Source organism: Meleagris gallopavo, chromosome 29, assembly GCF_905368555.1.
Source record: "Meleagris gallopavo chromosome 29, MGAL_WU_HG_1.1, whole genome shotgun sequence".
NCBI lineage: Eukaryota > Metazoa > Chordata > Aves > Galliformes > Phasianidae > Meleagris > Meleagris gallopavo.
Window position 1 is genome coordinate 128,343 of NC_139432.1, and position 11,573 is coordinate 139,915.

General features: G+C 55.0%; 1 protein-coding gene across 1 annotated transcript in view; it reads right to left on the bottom strand.

Moving 5' to 3' along the window:
- The window catches only part of LOC104917254 (Ig heavy chain Mem5-like), a 33,667-nt gene extending 32,256 nt beyond the window's left edge, over positions 1-1,411 (bottom strand). Inside the window, exon 1 of the mRNA XM_085210772.1 lies at positions 577-1,411. Coding sequence (XP_085066898.1) covers positions 577-868 — 292 coding nt within the window. The 5' untranslated portion in view covers positions 869-1,411. The remainder of the gene's footprint in view (positions 1-576) is intronic.
- Positions 1,412-11,573: the final 10,162 nt, after the last annotated feature.

Sequence of the window (11,573 nt, forward strand, 5' to 3'; positions counted from 1 at the left end):
GAATCCTCACGAGAAACCGTGGCTCGAGCCTCCAAGTCAGGGCTTAATCTAACAGTATATGAGCCAGCGCTGATGAAGGACAGCCACTCGAGACGGCCACCAAGTGCCTGACGGTACCACAGTACAGGATAACTTCCAAAGCTGAAGCCGGATCCCTGGCAGGACAGACGCACGGACTCCCCAGGTGCTTGCACACCTCCGCCAGATGCTTCCAGTCTCAACTGTGCACACACTCCTGTAGAAGGACAGCATCAGGAGGCAGGCATGGCACATCCAATTCGGTAGGAGGACATTCCCCAGCCACCCCAATGCCCACGGATCATAAATTCATGAGCTGGGAACCTCCTCTCTGCTGCCACAGCCCCAGGCCAGGGGCGCTGCCCCAGCCGCCCTCCTCCGCGGGGCTCAGCCAGGGCCGCTCCCGCAGCATCCGTGTCCCCACACAGCCTCCCTGTGCCACGCACAACAGCCGCTCCCCGGCACCGAAGCCGAGCTCCGGGCCTCCGCGCGCCCGCGGGGCAGCAGCAGGAGCCGCGCCCGGCCCCGGCCTCGCCGCCCTCCGTGCCCGCCTCTCACCTGCCGGCCCCAAGGCCAAGGCCAGCAGCCACGGCCCCAGCCCGGCCGCCATCGCGCCCCGCCGCGCCGCCGCCGTCTGCCCGGGCGGCGGACAGGAGCGGAGCGGGGCCGCGCTCGGGCCGCCCCTCGTCGGGCCCCGGCGGGACAGCGCCCACCGCTCCTCTCCTCTCCTCTCCTCTCCTCTCCTCTCCTCTCCTCTCCTCTCCTCTCCTCTCCTCTCCTCTCCTCTCCTCTCCTCTCCTCTCCTCTCCTCTCCCTCCCAGTAAATCCATGTGGCCTCTGCTAGGACCATGCTAGAATATGTACTATGAGTATATGCTGCTTCCTCTCATGTTGCTCTGGAAGATGACTTCACCACTGCCGTGCACTGCTGGTTTCTTGACATGTTGCTCCCCAGCCACCTGGTCAGTGACTGCTGCAAGAGTACTGAGGACAAGCTGTGATTGCCCCAAGAATAGGAAAGGGTGAGAGCAATTCTGGAGGGTCACGGCAAAGCTTGATTCAGCTCTGAATTAAGCTGACAACAATTCAATCACTAGATCAATCAATCAATCACTGGATCTGCTGTGTGAATCACTTGTGGGAGCTCGCCATTGTTCACTTAAAGGGATTCTGGAAACCTCCATATTCATCACCATCCCCACAGCTCTGTGCTCCTCCCCTCCCATCTGTCTAACAACACCCAGCTCTGTCTGGGGTGCAACAGGCAAGAGGGAAGGGAGGATGAAGACGATGTTGTCTGTGCAATGGGGGATGCTTCTCACTGTGTAGGCAGGTGGGCGCGGGGCAGTGTGGGGGTGTTTAATCAATGGATATACAGATGGTGTTTAATCAATGGACATACAAATGGTATAGATATATATCCAGGAGCTTGGCTAATATAATTTATATTGGAGAAATAAGAGAAAGTCACTCACCCTGTCCTGGGCTCACGAGATGAACTCCTGATGGAGCAGATCTCCAGAGAGATCCTTCCCCACTGGCAGTCAGCTCTTAAATGGCTCTAGGAGAGGTGCAGCCAGGCTCCACCCCTTCCTGCAGCACAGGTGATTTGCCTTCACCTGTGCTCCCATGGCTGGCTCATTGCTCGCCTCAGGTGATCAATCAAAGGTTCAGGCCGTGATTCAGCAGCCCCATACAAGGGGACAGGTGCAGGAACAGAGTGCGCTGTCTTCCAACTCCAACCTAACGATGATCAGGATCCCGGAGCTCTCATCAGGCTGGCATGGTTTTATTATTTTTGTTACTGATATTCCACATCATAGCATCATGTAGTGCACTGGAAGTTAAAGAATTAATGCTCCAGTTCCATGGATTGTCATTTTTTTGTGGGTACCTGGTTCTCAGAAGAGAAGGACAACTACAGCTCCCACTGTTCCATTTCCAATTTTCATTCAGAGAGAAAGATAAAACTTCTTAGAAGTCATTAGATGGCCCCTTTCCTTTACTGCTCATCTCTGCAGAGCGTGCTCCAAGTTGAATACTGGATTTCATGCATTGAAAACAACAACAATGTCAGCATTGGAATAGAGCAAAGTTTGCATCAGGTGGAAACTATGAAGGCAAACAGTGGAACAGAAAGAACAGTGAATGCAAGTTTGTTAGGAACAAATGAAGCCATACGAGGCTCAAGGTGACAGTTTCCTGGATCACATCATTAACAATGATGAGGTGAGGTGTCATCACTACCAGACAGTCAAAAGAGACAAAGTCCATGGAGTGGTTACATAAGAATTCCCTATCAAAGAAAAAGTTCCAGACACAGCCCTCAGCAGTTAAAGTGATGCACTCTATCTTTTGGGATAGGAAAGGGGAGATCCTTCTGGAGTTAATAGAACCAAGAAAATGCATCAGCTCAGACCACTCAGTCTCCATGCTGACAGCACTGAAGGCTCAAAACTCCAGAGACAGGGCAGAGTAGAAGGCAACCATTTTCTTGCAACACGATAATGCCATACCATGAATACACCATACCAATTTGAACACCGTGGTATACACTTGGCTGAAAACTCCATCCACAACCATGATGTAGTCTGTGTATCACAAATTTGGACTTCCATCTGTTTGGGCTGATGAGAGATGTACTCTGTGGGCTGTGTGTGTTACCATTTTCCTAGTAACAATGCCAGGATAACAGCTGTGAAACTGTGGTTCACCTCTACTGGTGCAGGTACCTGGAACGCAGGCTGCTCCAGAAGTAATGCCTCTTTTTTTTTAATAAAGTTGGCCCACAATTTCAGAAGTGGATGTTGGTGGTATAGCTGTAGAGGCTGAACCTTCTTGCCAATATTCCATTTTATTTCCTTGCTGTGCAACAGTTGCCAGCAGAGTGGCGGTCTGACAAAACAGTGTCTGACATGAGATTGAATATGAAGCAAAGGTGTGGATTTTCATATTTCCATGTGGAACAAATTGCACTCCCTTAACAGTCATTGATTCTTGCATCTGCTCAAATCAGAGGATTACGACCAGGGAACTGTATGCAGAGATGAACGTTGGCTTCAGAGTGTTGAAAAAAAATGTATCAGTGATGAAGTGCAGCAAACTTTACAGCAGATGGGTTCCATGAATATCTACACAGAAACAGAAAGAACACTGTATGCAAGTTAGCAAGAAACAACTGTACCCATATGGGGCTCAAGATGAAAGTTTCCTGGATCACATCAGTAACAGCGATGAAACGTGGTGTCACCACTACGAGCCAGAGTCAGAAGAGCCAGAGTCCATGGTGTGCTGACATGAGAATTCTCTGTTGGAGAAAAAGTTCGTGAAACATCCTCAGTGTGCATAGTGCTGTGCACTGTCTTTTGGGATAGGAAAGGAACGGGTGACCCTTCTGAGTTTGGTAGAACCTGCACAATCCATCAGCTCAGACCACTCAGCCATGATTCTCACAAGGCTGAAGGCTTGAACTTCCAGAGTCAGAGCAGAGAAGGAGGCAGCCATTCTCTTGCAACACGATAACACCACACACCATACCAATATGAAGACCATGGTGCACACTGACAATTTTGGCTGAACAGTCCAGTCACAACCATGATGCACTCTGTGTATGTCATATTTGGACTTCCATCAGTTCCGGCTGATGAAAAATGTTCTCTAAGAGCTACATTTTCCTGGTAACAATGCCAGCATAACAGCTGTGGAACTGCGGTTCACCTACACTGGTGCAGGTATTTACCAGCATGAAATGAAGGATCTTCATCATCACTGGGGAAAATGCATAGCTAATGGTGTAGACTTTGCTGAAAGATAATATCCTGCAGCTGTGATTCTGCTCTATGAAATAGTGTTACTGTGCACTTTGAAAATGCTGTAGTTTCAATGGAATCAAATGGGGGAAACTGCTTTCAGAGTAACTTACATACACTGCAGGATCTCAGCTTGTCCTGCTTGCCCCAACACTACAGACTGTGTTTGTGGGTTTATATCATTCTGAAATGCACTTGAGATCACAAAGATATTCATTCATTGCTTTGATGGAAAAAAACTCATGGCTGGTGGATGGGAGCAGGCAATGCTGTTGCTAGAAGCGCCCAATGTGCTTTTGAGTACCCAAGGGAAGAAGGAAAGAAAGAGCAAGTGCAGACATGCTGAAGGCAGGAAGGTGGGCAAAGTGGCCAAACTGATCTCAAGAACAGAAACGTGCTGAACATAATCCTCAGGTCACAACACCGCTTCTGTGACTCCGCGCGCCCGCGGGGCAGCAGCAGGAGCCGCGCCCGGCCCCGGCCTCGCCGCCCTCCGTGCCCGCCCCTCACCTGCCGGCCCCAAGGCCAAGGCCAGCAGCCACGGCCCCAGCCCGGCCGCCATCGCGCCCCGCCGCCTGCCCGGGAGGCGGACAGGAGCGGAGCGGGGCCGCGCTCGGGCCGCCCCTCGTCGGGCCCCGGCGGGGCAGCGCCCACCGCACCTCTCCTCTCCTCTCCTCTCCTCTCCTCTCCTCTCCTCTCCTCTCCTCTCCTCTCCTCTCCTCTCCTCTCCTCTCCTCTCCTCTCCTCTCCCCTCCCCTCCGCCCAGCCCCGCGGCCCCTTCGGCGGAGGACGGGGCGGGCGCGGGGCGGGGCGCGGGGCAGCGCGGGGGGCAGAGGCGGAGCGCGGCGCCCCGGCACTCGGAGGCTCCGGGCCCTGGGCTGATCCCCGCGCAGCCCTCCGTGCACGACGGGCCCGGGCCGAGGCCGGACACAGCGCGGCTGCCCCCACGCACGGCTCTCGGCCCGCAGCCTCTCCCTGCACGTGCCTTCCCCGATGGCCTCCCTCCTCTCCCCTGACGTGGCATCGTGCAGAAATCAGACTGTAAGCCTTTAACTCCATTCTCCTCGTTACAGCTCCATCTAGACGGCCTGTGCTCTACCAGAAGTCTCCGGGCTCCCCTGTCCTGTCCCCGTTAAGGCTACCTTAGCTAGTGCTTGTGAGTCTGCTGCTTTGCCCATGGCTGCACCCCGGCCGAAGGCTATTGCCAGCAAAAATGTGGAGATGCAGCCTGAAGTCCCATGCACACAAAAAAGGAGGGCTCTCCGAGCCCCGCACTGACATCCCTCCTTGGCCTCCTTCCACTACCACGGTATGAGGATCACAACCCCCATCGAAATCTTTCGCCTCATGTTTCCCCTTTCAGCTCCACCTTGATCCCCTCTGCTGCTCCCTGCAGCTCCTGCCTCTTTCTTCCTGTCCCTATCATCACCTGGCTCTTGCTGTGCTGCAAATAGGTAATAGGGAAGGGAGCAGTGAACTATGTTGATGTTGTTGGAGTAAACCAGGGCTGTCTCTCACTGTGGTCCCAGCAGAGAGCAGAAATAGAGTGCGCTGTCTTCCAGCTCCAGCCCACTGATCACTAGGGTCCCAGAGCTCTCATCAGCCCAGGATGAAAACCTCAGGCGGGCAGAAGGGGCCGTATGTTTGTATGAGCCTCCCCGGCCCTTGCTCTGAAGCAAGTACTGCAGGGGCCTGTTGGGAAGCTGCCGGTACCAGGCCACGTAAATATAGGAAGCACTGGAGTTATAGGTACATTGCAGGGTCTCTGTTTGCCCTGCTCGTACCATCACTGCAGACTTCTTCGCTTGGATTTCATCTCTCAGTAGTGCACCTGAAACCACATCAGAGCTACTCACCCACTGCTTTGCCCACAGGCACCAGGAAAGAATAGCCCATGGCTGTTGATGGAAGCATGCAGTGCTGTTGTTAGAAGCCAAGAGTTTTTGAATACTCAGGGGAAGAAGGGGACTAAGAGCTGATCCAGACAAGCTGCAGGCAAGTGGCCAGGCTGGTATGGTAACCAGAAATATGCCGAACATAATCATTTGCTTACAGCACTTGAGACTCACTGCAATGAAAGGAGTGGTGAAAGCAAAGGAGCTCTTGCTTAAGTGACAGGGCCATCCGCAGTGTGCTCTGACATCCCATTACTCCCCAAATGCAGCACAGAGCTGCTCCAGCTCTTTCCAGCCTAGCAGTTCCTACTGCCTTGGCTTTAACCAAAATGAGTTTTCTGTTAAAGCACAGTGGGATATCCCAATCCCAAGAGAGCAACACAGAAATGGCAGGCTGAGACAGGGGACTGCAGGATGCGCAGGGACAGAGATTCCTCAAATCAGGAACCACCCTGGGAGGCCATGGCATGACACTCCACCTTAGGACGGAGTCTACTAAATGAGCTGGAGCTGATGTAGGAGAGCAATTTGAGACAGCCATCAGATGCCTGACAGGACCAGCAAACACAATAACCTCTGAAGCTGAAGCTAAAACCCTGGCAGGAGAGGAAAACAAACACTCCAAGAGCTCTAAGAAATCCACCAGCTTCCGCAAGCCTCAGCTGCACCCAGGCACTGAAGAAGGAAAGTGCAGGCAAGCAGGCAGTATATATCCATGAAGGGAGAACGTTCTCCTGCTGCTCTGACCCGCTCCAACCAGAACAGGCAGAGCCACGACCGCATTTCCGCCTGCCACAGCCCCAGGCTAGGGGCGCTGCCCCAGCCGCCCTCCTCCGCGGGGCTCAGCCAGGGCCACTCCCGCAGCATCCGTGTCCCCACACAGCCTCCCTGTGCCACGCACAACAGCCGCTCCCCGGCACCGAAGCCGAGCTCCGGGCCTGCGCGCGCCCGCGTGGCAGCAGCAGGAGCCGCGCCCGGCCCCGGCCTCGCCGCCCTCCGTGCCCGCCTCTCACCTGCCGGCACCAAGGCCAAGGCCAGCAGCCACGGCCCCAGCCCGGCCGCCATCGCGCCCCGCCGCCGTCTGCCCGGGAGGCGGACAGGAGCGGAGCGGGGCCGCGCTCGGGCCGCCCCTCGTCGGGCCCCGGCGGGGCAGCGCCCACCGCTCCTCTCCTCTCCTCTCCCGTCCCCTCCCCTCCGCCCGGCCCCGCGGCCCCTTCGGCGGAGGACGGGGCGGGCGCGGGGCGGGGCGCGGGGCAGCGCGGGGGGCAGAGGCGGAGCGCGGCGCCCCGGCACTCGGAGGCTCCGGGCCCTGGGCTGATCCCCGCGCAGCCCTCCGTGCACGACGGGCCCGGGCCGAGGCCGGACACAGCGCGGCTGCCCCCACGCACGGCTCTCGGCCCGCAGCCTCTCCCTGCACGTGCCTTCCCCGATGGCCTCCCTCCTCTCCCCTGACGTGGCATCGTGCAGAAATCAGACTGTAAGCCTTTAACTCCATTCTCCTCGTTACAGCTCCATCTAGACGGCCTGTGCTCTACCAGAAGTCTCCGGGCTCCCCTGTCCTGTCCCCGTTAAGGCTACCTTAGCTAGTGCTTGTGAGTCTGCTGCTTTGCCCATGGCTGCACCCCGGCCGAAGGCTATTGCCAGCAAAAATGTGGAGATGCAGCCTGAAGTGCCATGCACACAAAAAAGGAGAGCTTCGGCCAAGAAAAATGTGCAAATTCTGACAGAGATCCCACTACAACATGCTAGTGCACAGGTGTGTGGCTGCAGGGAGTGCCAGGGCCTGGCCTTTGCAATGCAAGGTGATGGAGACAGCGCTTGTGTTAGATGCAAGGTGCTGAATAACATACTCAGCCTTGTGGTTGACCTCAAGGAGGAGGTGGAGAGGCTGAGCAGCATTAGGGAGTGTGAGAGGGAGACTGACTGGTGGTGCCAATCCCCATGGGCCCTGAGATTCGGCAGCCAGCTGAGGCTCCACGTGAAGCACATCTCCCCCTACCGCCTTACAAACAGGTAACAGAGGGGAACAGGCAGGCAGACAGTGTTCCTGCTACACTGAACCCCCTGCCCACTCCTCCCCCTAACAACATCGGTGAAGAATTGGGGCAGGGGGCATAGGGCAATGGCAAAAGGTCCCTGCTCGGCGATGCATGAAGTTGGTGGCTAGGCAAACACCTGTGTAGGGTCAAGAGACTATTAGGGCTTCTCCCACTCAAAAGGTGGCCCAGCTCAGGTGCTTTTACGCTAATGCACGCAGCATGGGTCACAAACAGGAATAGCTGGAGGCCATGGTGAGGCTGGAAAACTACGATATAGTCGCCATCACAGAAACGTGGTGGAATGGCTTGCACAGCTGGAGTGCTGTGATGGATGGCTACTGTCTGTTCAAAAGAGAAAGGCAAGGCAAGAAAGCTTGTTAGAAAATAAGGGATGGCAGACACTGGGTCTGGGATAGTGAGGGGGATGAAGGCTATAAGGATAAGGTTTGAGAACAGCCCGAGGACATTTGGCAGGAAGGTGATTAGATGTCCGCAGGGCAAGAAGAAACCGGTGTGGGGGGACGCCCCCCCAAAATTGCCAGGAGTTTACAGCGAGAAAGGACAGAGCCTTCACGAGGAAGACAACAAATCTTCATCCCATGACCCACTACGCACATGCAAGAGGGGAGGGTCTGCATGCTAATGTACTCTTGGGGGTGTGATGAATATGTATCCGAATTCCAGGAAAACTATTGATTATGTATTAGTTCAGCCTATATCTGAAGCACGATTTTTCCAGACGGTGTGCAAGTTCGGCGGATCTATGGCCCTGCACCCGGCGTCCACGCAGCACTGAATAAACCGTACCTGCTTTGTAATCTTACTTGGGTTACAGAGTTTGATTCCGCACGTCAATTTGGCACCCCAGATGGGGCATCCTCTGCTTGGCTGCAGGACCGGTTGAGAAGAGGGACGCCTTTGGCGCGCCCCAAGATTTCTCGGAAGGACTCCCCTTCCTCATCCGATCACTGCCGGAGCAGAAAAGGACCATCCATCGGCAGACCAGTTATGTGTATGGAATGAGGGGACCCGTAAGCCGTATGGAGACGTCCTACGCAGGGTATAGCCTTGCTGCTGCCCCTGGGAAGTGAGCTCACAGGTTTGCTGGTTGCCGGCTGGGGAGGCAGGCTCTGGCAAGCAGCTACTTGGAGGAGCACCCACAAATGGACCTTGTAAGTCGTATGCGGGGTAAGGGGACAGGATATAGTGGGTATGCTGTTAAATGGTTATCTGGATTCTCCTAGTTGTGATAACAGGAGTTATAGGTTATATAATTGCTATTACCATCTGTTGTAAATGTTCAGTACCGTGTATCTGCATTAATACCATCAGAATATTTGGGATATCCTCTGAGGAAATTAGAACTACGAACTAAGAAATTTCGAACTTACATTTTGACTAAGCCGGTATTGTGAGTGGGGTGAGAGTGAGATGTAGCTAAGCTATGGAGCAAGAGCAGAGTTCTGATCCACTGTTTCGTTCTCCCATGAGGGAAATGGCCAGAGACGAATGAAGCAAAAGTTTTTTGTTCTCTGTGTTATTTGCTCGTACATACGTATTTTGTCAATTTAAATGAAATGAAATTGGGATGATGATGGAAATACATATGCTATAGATCATAGTAAAGGAATACAGAGGGAAGGAAACAAAAAGCAGGTGCAGACATGCTGCAGGAAGGAAGGCAGGAAAAGTGGTCAAGCTGATAGCGTGAACAGAAATACTGTGAATATAATCCTCAGGTCACATCACTGATTTTGTGACTCAGGAGAAGTGATAGAAGACCTGGCAGAAAGGACGGGGTCACCTGTGGTGTGCAGTGATGTCTCCTCACTGTGCAGGAGCAGCCCAGAGGCATTCCAGCCCCTGCCAGTCCTGGGGTTCCAGGATCTGTGGCTGTTTTTAGGAGATTTTTTGTTACAGCTCTGCAGGATTTCCTGTTCCCGTGTGAACAGCACAGAAGTAGTGCGCTGAGTCGTGTGGGCGCAGGGTGTGGAGAGACAGATAGGACACAGATCGGGAATTGTCTCGAGAGACTGAGGCTCGACCCTCCAAGTCTAGGCTCAATCTTATAATATATGAGGTGGCATCGATAAACGACAGCCACTCAATATGGCCACCAAGTGTCTGACGGTACCACCGAACAGTAAAACTTCTGAAGCTGAAGCCGGATCCCTGGCAGGACAGACGCACAGACTCCCCAGGTGCTTGCACACCTCCGCCAGATGCTTCCAGTCTCCACTGTGCACACACTCCTGTAGAAGGACAGCATCAGGAGCCAGGCATGGCACAGCCAATTCGGTAGGAGGACGTTCCCCAGCCACCCCAATGCCCACAGATCATAAATTCATGAGCTGGGAACCTCCTCTCTGCTGCCACAGCCCCAGGCCAGGGGCGCTGCCCCAGCCGCCCTCCTCCGCGGGGCTCAGCCAGGGCCGCTCCCGCAGCATCCGTGTCCCCACACAGCCTCCCTGTGCCACGCACAACAGCCGCTCCCCGGCACCGAAGCCGAGCTCCGGGCCTCCGCGCGCCCGCGGGGCAGCAGCAGGAGCCGCGCCCGGCCCCGGCCGCGCCGCCCTCCGTGCCCGCCTCTCACCTGCCGGCACCAAGGCCAAGGCCAGCAGCCACGGCCCCAGCCCGGCCGCCATCGCGCCCCGCCGCGCCGCCGCCGTCTGCCCGGGAGGCGGACAGGAGCGGAGCGGGGCCGCGCTCGGGCCGCCCCTCGTCGGGCCCCGGCGGGGCAGCGCCCACCGCTCCTCTCCTCTCCTCTCCTCTCCTCTCCTCTCCTCTCCTCTCCTCTCCTCTCCTCTCCTCTCCTCTCCTCTCCTCTCCGCCCGGCCCCGCGGCCCCTTCGGCGGAGGACGGGGCGGGCGCGGGGCGGGGCGCGGGGCAGCGCGGGGGGCAGAGGCGGAGCGCGGCGCCCCGGCACTCGGAGGCTCCGGGCCCTGGGCTGATCCCCGCGCAGCCCTCCGTGCACGACGGGCCCGGGCCGAGGCCGGACACAGCGCGGCTGCCCCCACGCACGGCTCTGCCCTCTGACTTTTTTTATTTCCCCGCTGTCAAGATTGTCGTGTTCTATTCAGATTCACATCCAATTAGTAATTTAAGTAAATTAAGTAATTTAATCCGAATATCATCTGTTATTACTTTCATTCCTTTACAGTCTTTTTCTTTTTTTTTTTCCCCCCTCTGCAGGTATTCTTTATCTGTGCTGGCTCCTACCTTTAACATAACCTTTCCGGGCCGGTATTATTTGATTTGAAAATGAAACTTTTTTTTGGTGCTTCTGTTGCTGTTGGCTGCTAACTTCCACCACTGTTACGAAGCCAGCTGATGCCACAACAGTAGCAGTTGCTATCATTCTTCTAGATTTCCTTCTTTCATTACTATCTCCTCAATTTTTCCATATTCCTCATCTTTCTCCTCTGTCCTCACAACCTTATCCTTCTTTCTTCTTTTGCGTTCTCTGCTTCCTCTCTATTCCCTTCTTTGCTTTTGTCAGACTGTATCTTTCCCTTTTTTTTTTCCTCCTTTTTTTCCGTGCCCATTGGTAAATATAAAAACCAGTTGTGTCAACCAAAGCTTCTATTCCAGTTTTGCCTGCAGCCTTGCCCCGGAGGCTTCCAGTGCTAACGCTGGGATGTCGGATTTCCTAGATCTCCGCAGAGGAGGGCATTCTCACTTCCAATGCATCCCACCTCAACCCTCCCCCCTTGCAGTTAGCACACCCTGCTCCACACCTGCGGTCTCCAGCCCAGCTTGCTCTGAGCATTCTGTTTGCAAGCCGTAGGTGGGGCAGCACGGGGCAGATCTGG